This window comes from Apteryx rowi, unplaced genomic scaffold (genome assembly GCF_003343035.1).
Source record: "Apteryx rowi isolate R43461 unplaced genomic scaffold, aptRow1 scaffold_9, whole genome shotgun sequence".
In the NCBI taxonomy this organism is placed as follows: Eukaryota; Metazoa; Chordata; class Aves; order Apterygiformes; family Apterygidae; genus Apteryx; species Apteryx rowi.
In genome coordinates, this window is record NW_020451204.1 from 6,470,573 (window position 1) to 6,493,489 (window position 22,917).

Below are 22,917 nucleotides of genomic sequence, written 5' to 3' on the forward strand. Positions count from 1 at the left end.
AATGTTAACAGTTATCCTCTCTTTTAGGAAAATAAAAAATATTTTAAACGCAGTGAGTTAGCCAAAAAAGAAGAGGAGGCCTACTTTCAGAGATGTGGCTACAAGGTATTGTAATTATTCTTYCAGGAATTTGTGTTTACTTTGAAGTCTACGTTTTATTATCAACGATATAAGTATGTTAATGATAACTGTYGTTCTTCAATCTGTTAATGTTATACATTAGCCTGTAAACGAGAAGCCACCTGGAGAGGTATGAGTTTCCAAAACCGTTTTCAATGCAGGAAAAGATATGCATGATGTACAGCTACTTAAGTTTGTGTTATGGTTTGGCTTTTCCTTTTATTTATTTATTTTTTTGTGGAAAGCATGAAGTGGCTTGAGATCAAAGCTTGTTTCCYGTTCTTTTTAAATTGTGCTTTTAGGCATGAACACTGGCTCTGATATAGCCGCCTCCCCTTATTTAAAAAAAATTGGACACACTATGCATTCAGATAATTTTCAAAGTCTTCTTGCCAAAATGTCCAAAAGAAATCAGTATAGAGTGGGTGCATATTAAAAAGACCTGTCAAATTTCGTACTGTATACGTTTGTAATTGTTCTTTTGGCTCCCGATCATCCAGCATCGAAAGAGTGCAGCACAGCATTCGTTTTCTTGCTGGCAAAATATGAGGAAAAAAAAATTGGTAACCTAGGGTGCATTTTGAAACAAATGAGTGATCTGGAAGCCTTTATCTGCCTTGTAATAATGCTAGGGAAATAGTTTTCTGGGAAAGAATGCTGTTTTATTTTACAAGTGTATGTGTGTGTATGCCTGCTGGCTTGATTATATATGTACGTGAGGGGGTTTGCAGTCCGTTTTGAAAGACAGAGGCTCATAATCTTGTTTACTGTTACTGGGCACAGATAGGAGGCTTTGTTTTCATCTGAACTTTACCCAGTTAGTGACTTATTCTGAAACCTTGATCTGTTTGTAGAATATCTGAACATCAATGCCAAAACAATTTTTGGAAAGGCATCAATATGCAGTATAAAGTGTTCTGTGAATCCAATCACTCTTCCAAGTGGAAAAGACTATATGATCATTTTTGAGCCTTAGCTCGAATTCTTCAAAATCGTACATGGCAGTCAAGATGGGATATCTGTGCTGCTGCGGGAAATGAAATTGAAATGTAACCCTGAAAATAATTTTAAAATAAGCTGTTTTGTTAAATTTAGTACCTTTTCAGAGCCTCCCAGATTTCTGCATTTGATCTTTCTTCTACTAATAAGATGTAGCATATAGACTGATTTCTTTCTAAATTCAGGTGCTTTTTTGCTTTGCTTAGATTTAATAAGCTGTAATTACTTGACTTGCTTGGAAAAGAAAGCACTGAAACCAAAATAACTGTGGTAAAGATACAGCTTGTAACTTAGAGTCCAGCTGACAGAATGGATCAAATCTTACCCCCAGTGCTGCTGTCTTTTTACAATTTCAAGAATGTTTGTAAGTTAAAATTTGTGTATATCCTTCTGCCGTGGGAGTGTATTTCATTATATATATTTACACAGTTCTTTCGTATTTTGTGTTGCCTGTCCATTCCCCTCTCCTGCACTGATGGATGTTTCATTTCTCCCCTCCTTTTGTGTGTTCAGTATTGACTTGATTGTCCATTCCTTGCTCGCCTCAAACTCCTGTGACCGTAGGATTAGTTTCTGTGTTTGCTAGTATGGCATTGAATATAGATTTGTGGCTGAATATTGTACCTGGAGCCACAGGGGTGAGTCCTTGTATCCACATGGAGTCATACTGATGCCCGAGTGCAAGACTGGGACATTGGCCTGAAAGAATATAAAAGCTACTTAAAAAAAAATCTGTCTAGCACATTCATCAAGCTGTTGAACCTGAATACAAATTGGAAATGACAATTTACTGTCCACGTGTGGAATGCAACAGCATACTGTAGAATTAAGTAGAGTGTTTCCCTTTTAGCAAGAAAGGAAAGGAAATAAATTCTAATAAGGTATCTAGGAAAAAACAAGATGTGAATAAGCACTGGAAATGGTTCATGTTATAGGAATATTAACAACACCAGTCTACTCATGCAATCAGAAATGTCAAACTTGAGCTTAAAAAGGAAACTGTAGTTACATGACTGCTGTCTCAAAGTTGCCTTGATCAAAGAGGCTTTTTGCATTATTAAAATATTGAGTAATGAAGAAGAAAGGCTCTGTTTGATTCAGGGACCTTCTTTTAGATTAAGAGAAATTGTTAATGAGATGCTATTCTTATGCGGAGAGATGGTTTTTATTTTTTTCTTTTACAAGAAAGTATGCTCATTTGGCAAGTTTGTTGGAAAAATGCATTACCTTAGATGAACGAACACCTCTCAAAACGCAGCTTAAATCATGGATCACTGCTAATTGTACTCAGCCCACTGAGGTTGTAGGTAACGAACATTTTAAGCTGATGTAGACACCAAAAGAAGCAGTCCCACCCTCTCCCTGCTCCTGGGTTTTCATTTCTGCCCTTGTGCCCATGCATGTATTTGTGCTACTGCCTGGTGAGCTGGATGAGGAGGCTAAGTGGGCTGAGAAGAGTACCCTTTCTTTTGCCAGATTATTTTCTGTTTGAATCATTTCCCCCATCTGGTTCGTCACATAGCGATACAAATGCTTTTGCATGGGTAAGGAAGATAGGGTAGGGGCAGGAAGGAGCAGGCAGAAGGTGGGTTTGTTATTTTTGGCACCAGTGCTGACATGCTTGCTAAAGCGATTGCCAAACCTTGGCCATTGTCTGTTCCAGTTGCCATAAAAATTGCTTCCTGCAACCTGCAGAAGCGTTAAGTAAACCCTGATACTTTTAAAAAACTTACACTCTTCTATAGTATTCAGTTATAGGCAACAAAATTTATAAAACTAAAATTTTAAATTAATACCATCATATTACAATCTGTATTCCAGAGTTCCTGTATTACTATCGACAGATAGGTTTACTTCTGTTGACACATTAGTAATTATATCTGTTATATGTAGGTAGAGCAGCAAGAAGAAGAGGAGAAACCATTGACTTCATCAAATCCAGTGCTGGAACTAGAATTAGCAGAAGAAAAGTTACCCATGACTCTTTCCAGACAAGAGGTAAAGTCCTTCATAAGCTAACTAGCTTGAGTTTGCAGTGGATGCGTCTGAAATTTCTTGTTAAGGCTGTGTTTTCTAATGAACTGTGCTTTATATGACAGTTTGTATTAAATAATGAGTTTTCATTTTTACAGTTGATTAAGGATCATCTTTGCTCATCAAGGATCTGCTGTCTGCATGAATGCACAGAGATATACAGGCGGATAGAGCCTTTTTTCTTATGGATCTTTGCAGATGTGTTATAACATTTTGCAACTCTTTCAGATGATCTCTTATAATAATACCCTGATTCTGAGATAATATTGAAAATGGCATGCCAAGTTTTTCCATTTTTTTTCCAGCTTCTGTGCTTTGTAGCTCATTGGTCAGAAACCAAATTTAGAAACTAAGTAGATTTTGGAAATTTATCTTGGTTTCTGGAAGAAAGAATCCTGAAGCTAGAGCTGCTGGTGTGCTCTTTGTCTTTTCTAAGGATAAAAAATATCTATGTGAATGCGAGTTCATAAAACAGATCTGTACCCTGAAGCAGAGGAGAAGCAGGAAGTTCAGGAGTAATATTAAGTAGAGAATAAATTCAAGACTTGGAATACTGAAATTCACAGCTGAGATCATCCAGGGATGTCATTTGTGCCCTTAATTTTGCAAGACACCTGCTGGTTTTTTTTTTTTTTTTAATACAGAAGAATATCACAGGATTTGTACTGTGGGCTATCGGTTTCATGTTTGGTTGTGAGGTTTGATCTGTATGTCCCGTGTAATGCACACTGTCTCATTGTTATTGATCTACTTAGATGCATGTTTTAATTGAGGTTTAAGTGTTCCTGTGCCAGCAGTCTATCCACCTCTGGTTTTGTGATCCATTTGCAAGTTAAATGCCTGCCAACACATGGCAAGACAGAAATCTATTTGGAGAATTAAGTGAACGAATGAACGTCTCAATTCCATTTAGTTGTTTGTCTTTTAGCCAGTCTGTTGGTATAATGAAGTGATGGCACGAGATAACATGTAAGCCTTTCTCTCAACCACCAAAAGTACTGCACGGCTATTCATATATTAATGAGCCTAGTGCTTGATACACAGAACAAATAAGGGTAAGTACAACGAGGTTTAGCAGGCAATGCATGAGATCAGGAATAGGGGAAATTAAGTTCAATTCTTGGCTCTGCCCATGACTTTGCAAGTCAGCTGAGCAAGGCTGTTACACCTCAGTTATATCTAGTTTTAAAATAACTATCACATTAGATTATGGGACTTAATGTTTGCCGAGTGCTTTAGGGTGAGAATCTTCAGCAAGTCAGTCTTGCAGACGTGTTGGGACAACCTGCAGCATAGTTACAGAATTTGCCTTTGTTAGTGAGAAGTATTTTTATTGCCCCAGACGAGTAGGTGAGTGAGATTATTGTCAAGTTCCTTTGTGATTTCAAAAATGGTATTTATGCTCTGCCAGAAGGATTTTTTTTTTTTTTGTGTGTGAGTGTATTTGTTGAAAACAAGTCAGAACAGGAAGAAGGCTATACCAAACAGCTTGAGATTTTACGCAAAATTTAGAGCAGTCATATTCGGAATGACCTTTCTCTGAAATACCGTGGGAATTTTATATTTAGATTGTCAAGTGTCTGGAACATTTTTCTACTACTTAAAATATTACCGTTTCCTCTTCAGGCAGGCTCAGCTTGTTATTCTAAGCAATGTAAATAAATCGAATGCTCTGGATTTTATTTTTCTTCCTTTGAAAGTTTACGTAAGGGAATGCTTTGATTCTTTTCAGGTTATTAGGAGGTTGAGAGAAAGAGGTGAACCAATCAGACTGTTTGGAGAAACAGATTACGATGCATTTCAACGTTTGAGGAAGATAGAAATTCTTGCACCTGAAGTTAACAAGGTAAGACTGGCTGGCTCCTGGTTACTTATTGATGGTGCAATGACCAAGCCTATATGCTATAAAAGTAAGTTACCGAAAGTGTTTCTCTGTAAATTTTCATGAGGGAGGAATAGTACAGAACAAAGAGAAGTACCTGCTTTTCTTCACTCGTGTGTTGTCTGAGGAAGTGTGTTAAATGTCGTAGAGTTTCTATGCACAATCACAATTCCTTAAGTTAGGCAGTTTAACCCTAGAAAACTTCTAGGCCTTTGAGTTGAAAAAGGGGCCTCCAGGTGGCAGTCATACACCAGTCTCTGCTGTTGGCCACTTTTTAACCAGCAGAGAAAACAGTTGTTCTTGGTTAAAGCTGGACTGGATTTGTGATTATATACGTCTCTGATAAGATACAGATAGGTAAGAGGAGGATTGCATCCTGTCTGCCTGGTATGTACATGAATTTTCAAATCTCTCGTTTCCAGAGCTATAACTTGTTATGAACACTTTCTTTTTATTTCCTTCTTCCATTTAAAGTAACAATCAACTGCAAAAATGACTAAAAGATGTCTTAGTTTCCTGATTTGTTCCTTTTGTCTTAAGAATTGATCAGTTAAGCATGGAGATGCGATTGTGGTTTGTTTAATGTTCAGTATTGACCAAAGCTGCATCCAAGCCAAGAGCAGAGAGCTGGATTTTATTCCCTGATTCATGACAAACTGAATTGCTTGAAAGCTCTTTGGAGGGCCTGCCCAGAAAAGGAAAACCTTTTCCTGTTCAAATCATTTAAAGCAGGATAAACAGATCTGAAGGTTTTTTTTTAATAAAAAGTGCTAACAAAACCTTTCTCCCGTTGATATCTGTGACAAAATTTTTGATGACATTGGTAGAAGTATGAGGAAGTAGTAAGGTCATAAATAGGATTGTGTGAGTTTTGTGTGTTTTTTTTTTTTTTTTTTTAATCATATGTTTCAGTCACTATTGTTGCTAAATATCACTTAAATGTGGATAATCACTATAAGCACATTGTGGTTCAGATATTTTTAAACTAATAAGTGGCTAATAGAAATGCTCCAGGCAGTCAAGAACAAGGATGGAAAAGGGGAAGTAATTGTGTGTGTGTATTTTGAGTGGAGTGAATAAATTTATCTTAGGATAAGAAATGTCATACTTGTTTATAGAGCTTTACACTTTTCGTATTAAGAAATGCAAGTCTTCTGACTGAGACTCAGTCATGTTTCTTGTTCTATTTTAAAGCAGCTCTTAACTTAGCATCAGTTTGAAACAACAACAACAACAACAAAAAATATATTTTTCATTATATATTCTGGAGTGGGGGATAAAAGCATTGGTAATAATGGGACGCTACATAGGTGTTTCGTGTGATAGTACCGAAGGATTGGTGCTTTCATTATTTACCTCTTTTTCAAGGCAAATGCGAAGGCTTGATAGAGCTGATGTTGGTTATGATGAGTTTTTTGTTTGTTTGTTTCGGGGTGGCTCAGTGCACTGCTTGGAGAAGTTGCCTTGAAGAATGTCTTGGAAGTTGATTCAATTTTCTGTGTTTTTTCGGGTGAAAACGTGAGGAAAAAGTCATGTTCGTAGGTGTGAGCATTGCTTAGGTTTATGTGCGTGCTTTATGCTAAGCACTGAAGCAATCCAGAACCTGTTCTTTGAATTCAGTCTGAATTCAGACAACAAAACGAAACCCTTATGCACATTTTTGAAGAATTTGGCTTTTCTTAAATACAAGTTGGATGTACACTGTGACAATTCTGAACTGCTTTTTTGTTTGTTTTTTGTAAACTGTTTATTTCTTCTCTCTTTAAGGGCTTGAGAAATGACCTGAAGGCTGCCTTGGATAAGATTGACCAGCAGTATCTGAATGAAATTGTTGGCGGCCAAGAAGCCGGCGAAGATGACTCACAGAACGACTTGAAAGTCCATGAGGAGAATACTACTATTGAAGAACTGGAGGTATATGATGGGTAGATCTTAATTCTGGGGTTTTAGATGGAATATACCATTATATTGTTGTGAGAAAGCTTCAGGATTTGTTCAAAGTTATCTTGTTTTCAACATCTAATTTAGGTATTCTGAATAGCACTTTATATATATTCTATTAGGAAAAATAGCTTTCTAAGCTTGAAGCTTCTAGTTTTAGCTACCTTCCTAATCTCTGAATTGCACCATAGGTGGCTACAATAGACATGTGAAAACTCATGTAGTCTTTGTTCACAACACCTCATCAAAAAGAGGCCAGGAGCTTCCTGCAAGGAAAGTGGCACAGTTAGGATTCCCTCTGTGGGTGATTTGAAGTAGAGAATTTAATACAAAAGTATTACCTCATCGCAAATACTAAGGCTCTTGCAATGAGTATTTGAGAGGGCAGATGAATTTTCTTTCAGCAGGAAAGATGTTCTCTGAAAAATAAGTACACAGAAAGAATGTTTTGACTGATATCAAAGCATCCAGGATAAAGAAGAAATGAAAGTTAGAAGTAGGCATTTCACAAAAAATATAAGTGCAGAGATGTGTCCCAGAAACTTCAGTGGAAATGACTACTATGCTTTGAAGGAATGTCAAGGTATTCATATAGGTGAGTGGGATTGAGTGCCACGAAATGCATTCAGCAGCTGGTATTTTCGAGTAATGTTTTTAAAAGTATATTAACTTACGAGCTAAAGACTTTTACCCTTAATCTTCAAACTCTTTGCAGAAGTTAATCTTCTTGACATGCCTCCAGAGGTGTGTTTAAAGAATAATCTGATTTAAAAAAATAATCTGATTTGTAACTAAAGCTTAAATGAATAGATTATTATTAGGAGATAGTCTTTGGCTCTTATGTTAGGGTACCAAGGGTTCTGGTATAAGATAACTGTACTGCAAGAGCTGATACCAGTTTTGATGGAGCTGCTTTTATAGATCTGTTAGTTCTCAAAATATTCCCATTTTAGGGTAGTAGCAGAAGCTTGGTTTGAAATATGAAAGTAATCTTTTTTGTAAAGTTTGAAAACACTTCAGTCTTAATTCTATGCTATTTTAACTGAATTCAGTTGAGCATAAAGGGTTGCACAGAATGTGTTCCAAATGTAGGAGACTTTTAAAACAAAACTCACTTTGGAAACCTGAGCACAATGGAAATAAATAGCAAAATCAAGTATACTTACTGGAAAATGTCTCTAAGAATTGCTGTTAGTATTAAAAGTTTTGTGGTTTTGGCAGGAAGCTGGAATACTGAAGCTTTTTTTCTTCAATTTCTTGGATACAACTAAATGAAACATTAAAAAGCACCAAAGCATCAGAGAAGAAAAGCCCATCAGCTTTAAAAAACAAACAAACAAAAAACGTTGATTGGTGGCCCTGGGGAATCTCAAAAATACAATGCACCCACAGTTCCCCTTCATACAGTACTGTTAGACAGCTGCTAATTATACCAATAATTTTGTAGTTAATGAAAGAAAAATTACTGTTGCATTAACCTTTTTCAGAAATATTCATCTTGCTTTTTTGACTGAATTTTTGTAATAGTTTAATAAGTCTCAGTAACATGTATAGGTGCTTCATTCTGCTTCCTAACTAATATTTTGGTTTACTGGCAGAATTTATTGCAGTTCACACTGCAGTGAATCACATAGTGAGTCAGGCCAACATTCCGCTTTGGAAGGGAGGAAACGGGGGGCAAATTAATAGGCACTGTAGAAATAATTTCCTTGTTTCTCCTCTTCTCTAGGCTTTGGGAGAATCTTTAGGACGAGGTGATGATCACTATGACATGGACATCATAACTAAGTTCCTGAAGGTAACAAACACTAGTTTGGTAGATTATTTATTCTGTGGCTGTGTCATACCTTTTCTAGCATGAAAATATGTTTGGTGAATAGAAGGGCCAATCATTTGGTAAACAGAAGGGCCAGTTCCATCTATGTGGGAAGAAAGACTCAACCATGTGCTTAAGATGTTACTTTTTTAAAATGCTCAGCGCTGCCAGGCCTTAATTAAGTCTGAGGTGACTAGATCGTTCAAGAGAAGTCACAACAGTGACTTCTGATAGTCCTGGGAAAGAGCCGTTGGGTGAGCAGAGTTCTTCAAAATCTGGTCCTACTTTTCTAGACAAAATAAGTATGGCTTTGATTTCCTTTTGATAATTGAGTCAGTTGTATGCAGTTGCTTCTATTTACTATTCTTCTGCATTAAAAATTCCCCTTAAATCCCCCCCCCCCAAGGAAAAACTGTGCAAACTGAGATGAAATGTCACTGGTATTGTTATGTGAAATAAGAGAATTTTAAAGGAAGTTCACTAGCTTTGCTAAGGAAACAGGTTCAAGTGGATAGTATAAAATTGTTTCCTTATTTCCTGGCAAGAAGCCTGTATTGCCTCTCATTTGAGTCAGTTGGTCCCTGTGTAACTAACTAGATTATTAGGAGTCACAGCAAGAGCTGAAGCTTTCATTTGTGTATATCAGATAAGTTGGCACTTTAGTATAGTTTGGACTGGGCTGCCAGGCAAGGAAAGCTCAAGAATGGTTATCCAGATGGAGGGAGGGTACATTTGACATGTTTGGCTTCTGGTGTGTTCAATTTCCAGTGTAATCTTTACCATTCTTTAGGCTCCTTCTCAAAATTGTGCCGAAATATCAGTGTCTTCTGCTTACATTTTTGCCCTTTTTATGGCCCTCTCCTCCCATCAGTACTGATACCTATGTTGTTATTTCCTTATTTTTTCTTACGCTCCTTTTTGTGCCCTGTCCACGCTGTCTCTATGACACCACTGTTGTTCCTGTCCCTCTGTGCAAGGCTTCTTGCCTCTTTCATGCAGGTTTCTCCTAAAAACTTCTTTTGCCATGGTGACTTAAACCACAGTTCCCAGTTACATCTGTTTTCCCATCTGTTTTGCCGAGGTAGTCGCTAGATGGCAATATGACACAAACTTGCTTGTTCTTTGTACAGTTTCTTCTTGGAGTTTGGGCCAAGGAGCTGAATGCCAGAGAAGACTATGTGAAGCGGGGAGTACAGGGGAAGCTGAGCAGTGCCACGCAGAAGCAGACGGAATCGTATTTGAGGCCACTCTTCAGAAAACTTCGGAAAAGGGTGAGTGAATTAAATGCCACTGTCCTCTAAGATGTATTTTGACTTCTCCTTTCAAAGTACCCAGTGGCTAGTGCCCTTTCCTAAGATAATGTTATCTTCACAGAAGAAGAGAGGATAAGTGAGTTGGTCAGGGTTACCCTGGTTCCCTGTGTCTAAAGCCTGTGGCCCCCACTTCCTGTCTTTTTATCTTGACCAGTGAATTCTTCTGTCTGCCCCACTACCTTTCCAGGTGTCTTACACATCACCCACCCTTTGGATTGCAAACATGGTAGTGAATTAGGATTGTATTTTGCACTTTGCCATTAGCTACTAGGTGTAATCACTTAACCTCTCCTGCTTCATATCCTTCATCTGAATAATGAAGATGTTTTCCTTCATTAAAGTCCTCGAGCTAGGGTAGGTGCAAAACTTTGTATAAATGCTGAGTAGGATGATTTCACTAAGCTGTATATTTTGAAGTAAAGCTGTTTTTTCTTCTCCTGCAGACGCTTCCTGCAGACATCAAAGAATCAATAACAGATATTATTAAATTCATGTTGCAAAGAGAGTATGTGAAGGTATGTTTGTTTGCACTTCTGCAGCATGTTCAGACTGTCTGGTTCTAATAGATTGAGTGTATATGTGAACATTCCCATTTTCCATCCTGAAGAAATATAGCTGGAAAAGCACATGACATATTCAAACAAAATGACAAATGATTTCTAAGGATTAGGCTCCAGATAGTGTTTGACACACAGTCTGTCTTGGTGGAACCGCATAGCTTGCAAGCATAAGTAGAATTTTTCTCAGAGATAGTTATATTAAGTCGCAGAGGAATCCTGAATGGGAAACCTGATATTGTAAGATTAAATGAAGGTATTGAATTAATGGAGATAACTGGGTGTTGATTAATTAATTAGGAATTAACTGAGGTTAATTGAGGTGTTGTATATGAGACATTGTCTCTTTCTTTGTATTCACACTAGCAGATCTGGTCAGGTTGAGGTAAGTTAATGAAAAGTTTTCTGGACAAAGTCTCATTACTGGAGGAGGCAGTACTTTGGTGTACGAGATCAAAGGCAGTGCTAGGTTTTGTTTGTAGCTGCCTTCACGAGGGGAACTCATACTGATAGCATTTGCTTAAGCAGCCTGTGTATGCAGAGGAAATTGAGCCTTGTTCTGCCTTCAGTTTTCTAGTATTTCTTAGACTTGTGAGGACTTGGGATAATTTGTCTAATAAGCAGGCAAACCTGCTTTTGTTATTGAAAAATCTTGAGATGGCCTAAGGCAACTTTAGTTCAAATCATTTTAAAGTAGGACTAGATGTGTGGGATGTGTTTGTTTTTGTTTTTTGGTTTTTTTTTTTGGTCGTTATGCTGAAATCCCCTTTCCAATGCCTTCATGAAGAAAGCAGTGAGTACGCTGGAATGTGGCATATCTTGTAGGTTAATCAGCTGTGCCATTCTGTCTTGCAGGTGCTTGGCTTTGTGTAAACTTCACAGACTGATTGAGGGGTTTTGAGTTTACATTTGGAAGAGGGTCTTTTTTTTGAAGCTAATGAGCCTTGTGCTTTTAAAGATATTCACATCCTTTTCCATTTTGCTTCCTAACAGTCTTGCCTCTTGCCATGTGCTGTTGGCTTGTGTGCTTTTTTTACCTTGTGCAGCCTGGAAAATATTGTCGGCTCCAAATCCTTATCACTTTGTTAAGTTATATGCTCTAAAGCTTTAAATTTTAAAATCGGCATCTGACAGCAGGAAACTGCCCTAATGAAAGCTGTCCGCTCAGCATTAATTAACCCTGTTGCGACAGTCTTGGCAAGGTCTTTAATTGCATGCTCACATACTATGTTTCACTGCAAAACCATCTTTCAGTCAGTGACTGGGTATTCTATGTTTTCTCTGAATATGTCTGTCCTGGCTTAATATCAATATGTGGCTTCAGCTGTATTTAGCTGGGGCAGTTTAGCTCTTGCCTCATGTAGGTGAGGACAGTCATGTCTATCCTTCAGATTCACTCTCGGCTCCTTGAGCCAGTGAGCCCGTTTTTCCTCCTGCAACCCCCTGCCTTGTTCATTATTCGCCTCCCGACTGGCTCAATGCAATACGTAAAGAAACCGCAGCCAGTGGTCGTAGTCACTGCTTCCTCTGGTCTAGCCGCTAAATGCGAGGTGGAGGCATAAATGAAGCCTTTATCAGCGAGTCTTACAGCTGCTTGCTGATAGTGGAGGAATGTCCTGCTCAAAGTGATCCTCGAAGCCGTGTTTTTGTAACTGTGTGTGCCTGTCTGTCCCCATCACTTCCTGCCTCCCAGCTGCCTTGCCTTTTTTTTCTTTTCTTTTTTCTTTTTTTAACTTCATACTTCTCCTTTCTCTACTTATCCTCCTTCCTTGTTTCAATCCCTTTCTTCCTCAGGGATGCTGTTTGCTACAACTTTATGTTAAGAAGTGGGGTCTGCTATCTTGATCGGATTCATTCAGTGGTGCTGCTGTTCTGTTCATGAACATTGTTATAAATGGGCTTATTTAACTCAGTTTTGTATTGAGCTGGTTCTTGGCCTCTGTGGAAGCTAGCTCCTCTCCCCAAGAGCTGTTGAGGTATGGCACCCTTCTGTGGGTGATCTCCCTTCCCTGCATGCTACGTGGGCCTGGACTGGACTGTGCTTAAAGCCAGCCTCCCTGGTCCGAACTGTCACCAAAATGGCAAGGGCTGTAAAGGTGATTACAGGCAGAAAACCTTATGGGCACTTGAAAGGGCTGAATTGAAACAAGTCACAGTAAACTTTACTTTTTGGGCAATATTAGATGGCCTTATCCAGCGTCTTCTTTTACCCTCTATAGATAAAGTCTGTAGCCTTTGCTTGCTTCAGAGTTCAGCATAAATATATATTGTGTTAGGAAGGTGTATTGTAAAATTGGCTAATATCATACATTAAAACCTGATTCAGAGAGACTGAAAGGCATTTGGTTATTGTTAGAAACTGTATCTGGTAATGCAATAAATGTGCAAGCTCTGCTTTCTAATGCCCTTCCTGCTTTGCTAAGTGCATATACACTGTATTTCTTCAGGCAAATGATGCCTACCTTCAGATGGCTATTGGAAACGCTCCCTGGCCAATTGGTGTCACCATGGTTGGTATCCACGCTCGAACAGGCCGTGAAAAGATTTTCTCCAAGCATGTAGCCCACGTTCTCAATGATGAGACTCAAAGGAAATATATTCAGGTAAGCACCAGGGAATGCTAGCTTTGGAAATCCAACAAATTTGCTTTTGAAGTTAGACCGTCTTTGAGAAATACTAGTTTTATAGGCACAAATGATGTAGTAAAAAGGTACTAGAAACAGGCAGTTGCCTTAGTTTGGGTCATGTGAAACAGCAGTTTAATAGCTAGTTCATCCTGGACCTTTGAATACTCTTCAGTGTAAAGCTGGGAACGAAGTCTAATGCATTTTTCCACAGCCTGACTGCTGTGATGCTCTATTAAGGCCAAGGTAACGGCAAACACGTGCTTTATTTGCCTGAGTTCCATCACGGCCTGACTCATGGTTCTAACATCATGTGTGGAGTTTGATACTCCTGTTGTGTTGACTTCAGTGGTGAAATACAGTGCTTCTCACCATTTCTGCAACTAGATGAACGCGGTCTTGTTTCAGACATGTCTCTGTAACAGTGTGGGTTCAGAATTGCAGCGGTAGTTCCTTCTGTGCAGATTTATACTCACATTGTGAACTTCTGTCGCTTGTAGAATTAATAGCAATGGTGTTTTTCTTCTCTGACCTTTCAGCATAGTGAGTGCATGGGTCTGAGAAAACAGATCTTTTCTCCTTTTATTGTCAAATGCATATACCCCTTGCCAGTTGCAGTCTCGTTGAGATAAAGTCCTTCTGGCTTTATTCTGAAGCCTCCAGAGCAGTGTTCTGGAGCTCGGAGCTTCTAGCCAGGGAAGGTTTGCACAAAAGTCTTCCTGCTGCAGCGGAAGGACTCCCATTGCTTTTCAACTTCTGCAGATGTCTGCAAGCAGATTGCTTGCAAAGTACGATTCCCCTTCTCTCTTGACTCTCTTTTGGGGCTATAAGTATAGCCTTTGGTCTCTCTTTGGCTGTGGTTTTTAATATCATTGTAACCTAAGGAAATACTGTTCTGAAGTCAGAGGGAGCAGATATTTACAGAGCCAACAAATTAAATTTGATCAATTCTTTTGTAAGGTGAAAATTGACATGTGGATTACATATCTTCAGACACAGGCTCCAGTTAAGACCCATTAGTTTAATAACTTGCTTGGATGTATTTAATGGATGAAATAGCTCGTGTTAAACTAAATAGTTTTGTTGTCAGTCTATGTTTAGAAAAAGGATATGAACTCTGAAGGAAAACTGTGGTGGACCTCAGTATGATGCTACTGCTTCCTTTCTTACTTTGGGGAATAATTGGCTGTCTTGGTCTATTTGCCGCTCCTCTAGCAGGAAGATAATCTGTACTCTGTAGTACTGTTTATGATCTCTCTTAACGTGCCCTCTGGAAGGCACAACATACTTGAATTCCCCAGTTTGCCCCGTCTCTGTGGGGACAGATCTGTTGTTCAAGGAAATTGTCATGTTCATCTTCCCACTGTGAATTTCATACCTGTGTTCCAGAAGTACAACATTTTTTGAAGAGCCAGTGCAGAGATGGCTTTAAACATGTATGTTCTTCTTGTTGGTTTTAAACACAACATGTTCTTTTGCTGGTATTGTTCAAACTAGGGCGTGAAATATTATCTGTACTCAGAGCAGTGAAACCAGAAGAGTGGTAGCTTGATTTTTAAACACCTGTAGTCATAACAACCAAATAAAGGGTCCTTATGGTGCTGAGACATCTTTTCCAGACTGTTGTCTACATTGAAAAGGCCAAAGCATCCTCTATTAAATCATTTTTCTCTTCATCGAGGAGCCATCTTCCATGATGAGGATCTTATGACAGGCACATGTCTTCTTGCCATCTTGGAGTACAATATCATTGCTAAATTACGCTACAGCAGTTTTCTTTCTTCTTCATTAGACTTTTATGTGTGACTTGAAAGAAACTAATCACAGGGTTTCTGTCAGGTTGTTCTTAGGAATCAATGCCTTAAAAGAACTGAAAACTCCACATTCTGCCTTTCTTTTTGATTTCTTTTTAGGCTTCTCCATTATGTAGGTCAGGTGCTGTAGCAGTATGGGGAGGAACGACATCTCTCCTCTCAAAAGAAATTGATTGGTGCTTCTCTTAGTCATGTAGCTTTATTTGTCGTCAAAAATAGTTTTTTTTGCTATTGAAAATTACTTTTATTTTAATAACCATGTTTCTTTTAAATCTTTTACTTTGATAATGCCATTTTCTCCCTTGGTGATGAAGAGTTATTAAAACATTACTGTGATTCTTCACTATGAATCTCTCATGAGGAGCTACATCTGTAATTTCTTAAGTTATGCCATAAACTCCTGCGTAACACTGCAGATATTTGGCACTTTGCAGGGAGAAAGGTTAATAAAACTTAAAAAAAAAAAAAAAAAAAAAAAAAAAAAAAAAAAAAAAAAAAAAAAAAAAAAAAAAAAAAGCCAAAACAAAACCACACACCACACACAACAAAATAGCAGCCATTTGTCTTTAATTCTTGTTAAGCTGAAAGGTAACTGGCTGACTGTTAAGTTTGTTTGCCAACTGCAGTTTATTACAGAAGTGTCCTTGTTTTGGTAATTCCTAGGGGTTGAAGAGGCTCATGACCATTTGCCAGAAGCACTTCCCGACAGACCCATCGAAATGTGTGGAGTACAACGCGTTATGAGGCTCTCTGATGTCCCAGGCCTGACTCATGTTTTGCTCTCCAAGACCTGGAGAGCAGCGAAGAGAAAGCAGTTCGTGCTTGAACACCGACAGAAACTTAGGGTGGGTTTTGCGCAAAAGCATAAAGCAGCAGATTTCTCTACAGCTTCCTTTTTACAAGCCCCATCTATTTATACATCTTTTAAAATCTGTGCTTTACACTGAATGGATCCAGTATACAATAGAGTGGTTTTTTGAGAGGGGGATGAAGTACTGTGGGACAGTGACCATGACCCTTGTTTTTATTTCAATTTGTTATTCAGGGAACTGTACAGACTGAACTGAGCCTCTCTCTGTTTCCCATATCTTAGAGATTTAGGTGAGACTCAGCACTGCAAGGAGCGTATGTGAAGTTTTTTGGCTGCTTTCCCATTGGAGACTGATGTGGGGAGATGATTAGAGGGGAGCAGTTGAATCTGAATCTTGGTTATTTCTGTAAATATGGAGAGTTTAATGGCTAATCTTTCATGTGGTATTTATCAGGAAAATAAAAAAAAGGTTTCTATATCTCTCAGCTGAAAAATACAGCCAGTCTGGGTGAAAAGAGTTTTTGATCTTGAATGCATCTGATTTTTTTTTTTTTTTTTTTTTTGTAACTACACTTTTAATATAAACCTTCTGGGCTTGGGGGAAGTAATCCTATGGCTCTTGAGGCTTTCAAATCCCATTTTTGTACATCTGGAGAAAATTTCATTCTGTTGGGCATTGCAGAGAAAATAATCAGGACCTCCCATGACCAGGTACAGTATTTCTGACAGCCACAAATTGTTACCATTGTGCATCTTGATGAGGAATGGAGAGGAAACTCACAGAAATAATGATGTCTAATCCTGTGTAAACAGTGAAATACTGAAAATTTTACTGGTGCAAATTTGAAGTCCTAGAGACTGAAATTATGTTTTTTTCTAATTATAAGAGCAGAAGTAACTGAGCAACAGTACTAACATGTGCCCTGTCTTAAAGTGAAGCTCCCACGCAAATCATTGATCACTGTAGTGTCTGCTAATAACTGCCGATAGCCAAACGTGCGAGAAGCTAGACCAAATGTCTCCCTCGCCCCAGATCCTGTCTCTGGTAGTGATTAATACTGGACATTCAGAAAAAGGACCAATACAGAGCACTCTCCATTGCATGGTATATCCTCCCAGCTTATAGCAGTCTGCATTCAGGGGACATGTTGCGTGGAGTTTGCATCTGGGCCATCGTGTTCAGTAGCTTGTGATGGAATTGCCCACTGTGACATTGCTGAATCCTTTCTCAGACCGTTCACACTTTTGCTGTAGCAGAAGGCAGTCGTTCTGTGAGAAACTTGAGAAGCCTTTTCAGTGCAGTCAGTGGAGTGGGGAGGGTTGGTCCTTGCTGACTGGGGTGGGATTCCAGCGGGTTTTTGAATCTTATATCCCATTATTGCTGGGATGAATGTGAGCAGAACTTGTTCCTGAAGAAATGAGCTTATTTTCAGCTTTATTGTTTTGTCTGAGTCTTCATCTCAACTGGAAGCATGGGTGCAGGAGCTGCTGCCTTCTTCTGAAGGAGTTATCCCATCTAATGTTCACCATGTCCTGGAGCACAATGAGGCATGATGCTGGGGGGTTTGTGTTTGCAGTGAATTTGGTGGAGTATAAGAGGAATTTCAAGGTCTTCTGGAGACTCTCAGGATCCTCAAGTGCATCTCTGGCCATAAGCATTCTTCAGTCTGGAGTATCTGACCCCAAAAGAAAATGTCAAGAGCTTAAAGAGTTTAGAAGTAATAAAAATGAGACTGAGAAGAGATCTAACTGGAGCTTGGGGAAGGGGCTGTGGGGAACAGGCTGGGATTTGTGGGGAGAAGTTGGGCAGATGTCCAGAGCGTGGAAGAATTTTATTAGCAGCAGCGTCTGGTGGATTTTTGCACTGTTCTGTATACAGGATTCCTTCAGAGGCATTACTACAACAGGAAGTGTTTATGACACGACAACTCTATCCCTCTCCCCACCCTGATGATTTCCTGAGCTGTTTCTAAATCTTTAACCTGACCTTAGTTTTGAATTCTTCAGATAATTGAAGGACATCATTGTCCCTCATTTAGAAGAACTATAATTTCCCTGGAAAGTGCAGCAAGTAAATAGCCAGTGAATGTTTTAAGGAGCATTGTTACATTTGCTTTAGTTGGTACTGGATTCCTTAGGGCATTAGTAACAGTAATAGATAGGTTTTTCCATTCCACTTTAGAGCTAAGTATTGACAAGAGTTTTTATACCACGAACCTGTTTGAATGGGGATGCTCCTCCTGTAGGGACATGAATTTTGGCTTGGAATGTTTTACTCTAATCAGATTTAAAAAATGTAATTTAAACAATGTGTCTCTTTGCTGACAGTCCCTGAAATACAGCCTTCTCGGTTGAATGAATCCCATGACGGAATAACTTTATCCCCTTGCAATTTATGGAATGGCACTGCACGGGGAACTGAGAAACTGAAAAGTACTTTCTCACGGCATATCTATGTAAGAGTTTCCAGCTGTCCTGCACGTGAACGCCAGCTTCAGTCCCTGGGGGACCATGAGGGGAACACTGTTATGGCAACTGCTTTTCATCATTGGTTTGGGGCTCTGTGCAGCTGGATGGCCCCAAATTAGAGCTACCAGACTGCTCAAATAGTTAATAACGCCTTTTAACAAAAAAGAAGCCTAGTGTATAGAGAAGTTTGAGCTTGAGTGGGTGTGGTGTAGCTGTCAAAGTGTTTGACAGTTTGTGGGGACAGTATGTTTCAGTTTAGAGATTTGGACTTTTCCCTCTGGACTTTTCCAGATGTTAATTTCTGATAATTCTTGCATTAGCAGGAAATAACTCTGCCGAATCCAAAGACTTGTAGCCTTAGGATGAAGTCATGCATTCATTATAGAAATGTCTGGAGCGTTTTTAAGATGTTACTGCCCATAGTTGTTTGCTACAGTCCCCTGACTCCCTTCTCTAGCCCGGTGGTGGAATGGGTTGTGTGAGTGCTCCTCAGCCACTTCCGCACAGTCGCGCAGCTCAGTCTGGACTGCTGCTGAAGGTAGTCTGCACTGACCCGAGTAAGCGCTGAAGTGGAGGAAAAGCACTCAGTCTGTTCTGCATGCTGAGCTTGGGAGGGTTACGAGCTTGCAGGGGAAGAACAGGGAGCTTGACATAGTCTCCCGTGCCTGCAGTGGCTGTTAAATGTTGACTATACTCAAGGCAGAAGGTCATTGGGGGAGCAGAGGTGTAAGTGTGGTTGGGTCGTAATCATCTGCTTGGAGAGTTACTGTAGATATATACCTTATATCAGTATGATTATGCTTGGTGATAGTTATATGCCTTAAATTCTTCCCTTGCTATTTGTCTATATTGCCAGAAGGGCTCTTTTGGATAGATGTATGTGGGATCAAATTATTTTGATCGAGAAACTCGGTTCCTGTTAGGCTAGATGCCATATAATCTCCATTACAGATCCAGGCTTGCCTGAAGAATGAACTTAGGAAATTTAAGTGGTTTCTCTTCTCATGTTATTGAAAATCACGACAAAGTTAGGCCTTGATTGCTAGACCAACTTTCTGTAGGTTTAGCTTTTAAAGTAAAGGGATGCGCTTTGGCTGCTTGTAAACACAAATCTATCTGAGGATGCTTCAGATAGTGGAAGGCAGATGCACAGTTAGGCAAACTCACTCATCCATCAACAGCAGTTGCTCTGTGCAAGAGTCTTCCAAAGCACCTTGCCACGACCTTAACTCCTAAAGAACATTTCTGGCTGGCCTGTTTCAACGCAAATGACTGGACTTCATGGTGTGAGGCAGGCTGGGGAAAGCCGCCTGTGGTGAGCTATTACTGTCTGCACGTTTATTTCCAAGCTAGCTGGGGAGAAAGCCAGCATACTTCACAAGGTGTAGGGGCATTGCTCCGCAGTGCGCGTGGGAGCTGATGCTGTGACCCGTCACCCAGAGCTGCTGCTCTGCCCTGGTGGGGCTGGGCCAAGTGAGAGGGGAGCTCCCAGGCTCAGTGAACGGACACCAAGCGTGGTGTCAGAGGGCTGACACAGCGGTGGCATCAGCGGGTATCAAAACTGGAGCAGGTTGTCTAGAAAGCTCTCCCCGATGTGCTGATGGGCTTGAACATGCCTGTAGTAGTACTGGAGCCACTGGCAACAAGTCTTAACCCAAGTCCCAGAGAGAAGAGGACGTCTGAAAAGTTTCCTTGTTGCTGTTCGGGTGTGTCCTCCCCCAGACCATTTGGGGACTTACTACAGGAGTCCCCCATGCAGAAATGCTGGATGATGCTTGGTGTGGCCTCCTGGCTCGCTCCCCCCGGGATTGTGCCGTTGGTGGCTCCCTGTGACACTGGGTGGGTGAGCGGATTGTGTGGCAGAGAGGGACGCTCAGGCTGAAAGGAGCTGCCTGGACAGCAGCCACAGGGTCACGGTACAGCAAGAACCGGCGGAAGGAAGGGGAAACAACTGCACGGCACCCCTGAACACTTGCGGGGTGGCCGGTGGAGAAGGCCGTGTGGTTGTTGGGCACTGCCTGGTGTTGTGGAGCGGTCGCTGGGCGGCTGCAGGGTCAGCGCTGCCCGGAGCGGGAAGCAGTGGTATTCGGCAGCATCCCCAGTGCTGTGCAGCGGCCTGGGGAGCCACCTCCTGAGGGAGAGCAGGAATCTCTCGGGATGGGTTCGCCATGCTGCCTTGGCAACGGAGATTACGCCAGGGCGAAAGCAGCAGGGGAGTTTCTTCGGTGGTTTAACCCAACGAGCAGTAAGTTGGCGTGAGGGGTAAGCGAGGCGGCGTTCAAGCCTAGCCCGCAGACCTTGGCTGCGGGATCCTGCAGACGGTCGGCCTCATGGCTCTGGAGCGTCTAAGCCTCTTTAGCTTGAATTTAACCTCGTGCTCCATGGTAGCTGCGCAGGCACTGTGGTGCCTTGCTGCCTGTCCCTGTTGCAGCATTAATTTTAATGATTTAAAGTACGAGTGTTAAAAGTATTATTTTCTGTAATTTTTTCTTAATGTCCCCACAAGTCAGTCATGTCATTTCATACTGCCCAAGACACCTCCTGACCTCCTGTGGGCAGCGCTTGAGAGAAGACAGGCTGGAACAAGCAGGAATCTGCTAAAAATGATCCTTGAATTTCAAGGGATCTCAGAAGGGCTTGCTTCTCCGGGGGTGAACACAGCACTTCTGGTACTTGGGCACCTTAACAGTAAATTAGTGGATCCCCCCTGGTATCCTGGCCAGCCGTGAGGCCTGTGCAGTGGATACGTCTGGACTGACTAAATATCTCTCATAGACGGCCGTGTTGTAGCCGTGGTGGTACGAAGATTAAGGATTCCTCAGGTTGTGTGTGTACTGGAAAAGACCACTGCAAGGTTTCATTTTGAAAATGCTTTAATAAGGAAGTGTTGACAACACCGTTTTGCAAAATGTAAAGGTAACTATACAAATTCTTAATACAAAAAGAATAAATTAAAAGCAGATCTTTTTTAATTCTGCAACTTTTTCTACAACATACATATTTTTTCCTTGATTACAGTTGAACAGAATCCAGTAAAATCATTTTACATGCTCTAAAGTCAGTTTCAGGAGAGACCTAATTTTTTTTCTTTTTTTTCCCCCTTTTTTTAAACTAGAGAGTCCATTTTACACAACTTGTAATAAAACTATTGACATTAATATATATGTAAAACTTTACATCTAGTTAACTAAGCAGTAACTGGTCATCTGATAGCACCTGAATGGGGATCGGCTATGCCTGAAACTAAAACTAATACAGAGTGAAAACAAATTTGACTGTTTCAACATTTTCAACACTCAACTGCATATAATATCATTTAAAAATAAACCCTGCCTCACAGCATAGCCTGGTGTATAGACTTTACACCAGACTTCTGGCTAAACAGAGGGAGCTTCAGACATGTAGACTAAGAATGCAATTGTGGCTTTATGTCCGATGGAGCCTTGAAAAATAAAAAAGTAAAGGAGGGGCTAAAGTTGGTAGTCAAGTGCTTGTATATAATAGCTATGTATATACCCCTCCATGTTATACTTAAATATGTTAATCTCATATGATTAACATTTTATGTACATTTGTGTTTAATTGAATTGAGCTAAACAGTAAAACCTGTTTTACTTAATCTGTCTTTACTACCAGACTGGCTGCTCACGTGTGCCTTGATTGCAAAACAGAAAAGCAGAACACAAAGCAAAACTCGATCCGTTTCTAGAAAGCTTTTTCTCTTATCAAGCCTGTTTGCATTTCAGGCTAACCTTTTTTTTTTTTTCCCCCTCTTCTAATTTCAGGGCTGCCACCTTTTAACCTTTGCTGCAAAACTGCTGATCTGGTCTTGGAGGAATTAATGTTTCTTCCCGTAGTGCCCAGAGGCCTCATTATGCCGCTGTTGTTGAATTCTTTTTAATTAAAAGAAGGTACACAGAAAAAAAAAAGTATTTACCAGGAAAATTAAAAAGAAAACAGACAGTTGCTCAGAGCCCCTAAAAAATCTGTGGGCTAAATTACTTGCTGCTGCTTAATTTGGTCCTTATTTAATCCTTCCAGTTTAGCTTCAGAATCATATCGGCAAATGTCAGTAATCTGTGATGTCTCCTATCCAGCTAAAAATCCAATTAGGAGCTTGCAATAATTCCCATGTTAAAGACCCCAAAGCACAGAGAGAGGTTTAAAACAGCATTTTGCGCTCTCAGATAAAGCGCACAATCATCTCACCGCTGTCGGTGCTTCCCGCGACTGGTGACGCAGATTCACTTACTTATTGCCGGAGGGGTCGTACTTCTCTCTTAGCGACTTCTTGGAGGTCCGCTAATGCCGGGCCTGCATGGCTGGCTTTAAAAACCTCTCGCCAGTGCAAAAATGTAAGCTGTTTTTTCAGAGGGATAACTGACGTATGCTTCAAGCGTGAGCGTTAGAGAGCTCCCTTCCTGCCGCAGCCCTCGCGCGTGACCGCGGGCAGGCAACTTGGCGTTTGTGCCCGCCGCCGTCCTCGCCTCGGCAAGGCCACTGCGGTGCCTTACGAGCCCTGCGAGGCTGCAGCGCA

At 40.4% G+C, this 22,917-nt stretch overlaps 1 protein-coding gene across 1 annotated transcript; it reads left to right on the forward strand.

Annotated features, from left to right (window-relative positions):
• On the forward strand, positions 1–16,428 carry PRPF18 (pre-mRNA processing factor 18). The gene is made up of 9 exons (XM_026091167.1): positions 1–105; positions 3,013–3,117; positions 4,886–4,999; positions 6,803–6,949; positions 8,706–8,774; positions 9,923–10,063; positions 10,549–10,620; positions 13,110–13,265; positions 15,764–16,428. Exons 2-9 carry the CDS (start codon positions 3,097–3,099, stop codon positions 15,842–15,844), a joined length of 801 nt encoding a protein of 266 aa, XP_025946952.1. The 5' UTR covers positions 1–105; positions 3,013–3,096; the 3' UTR covers positions 15,845–16,428.
• Positions 16,429–22,917: the final 6,489 nt, after the last annotated feature.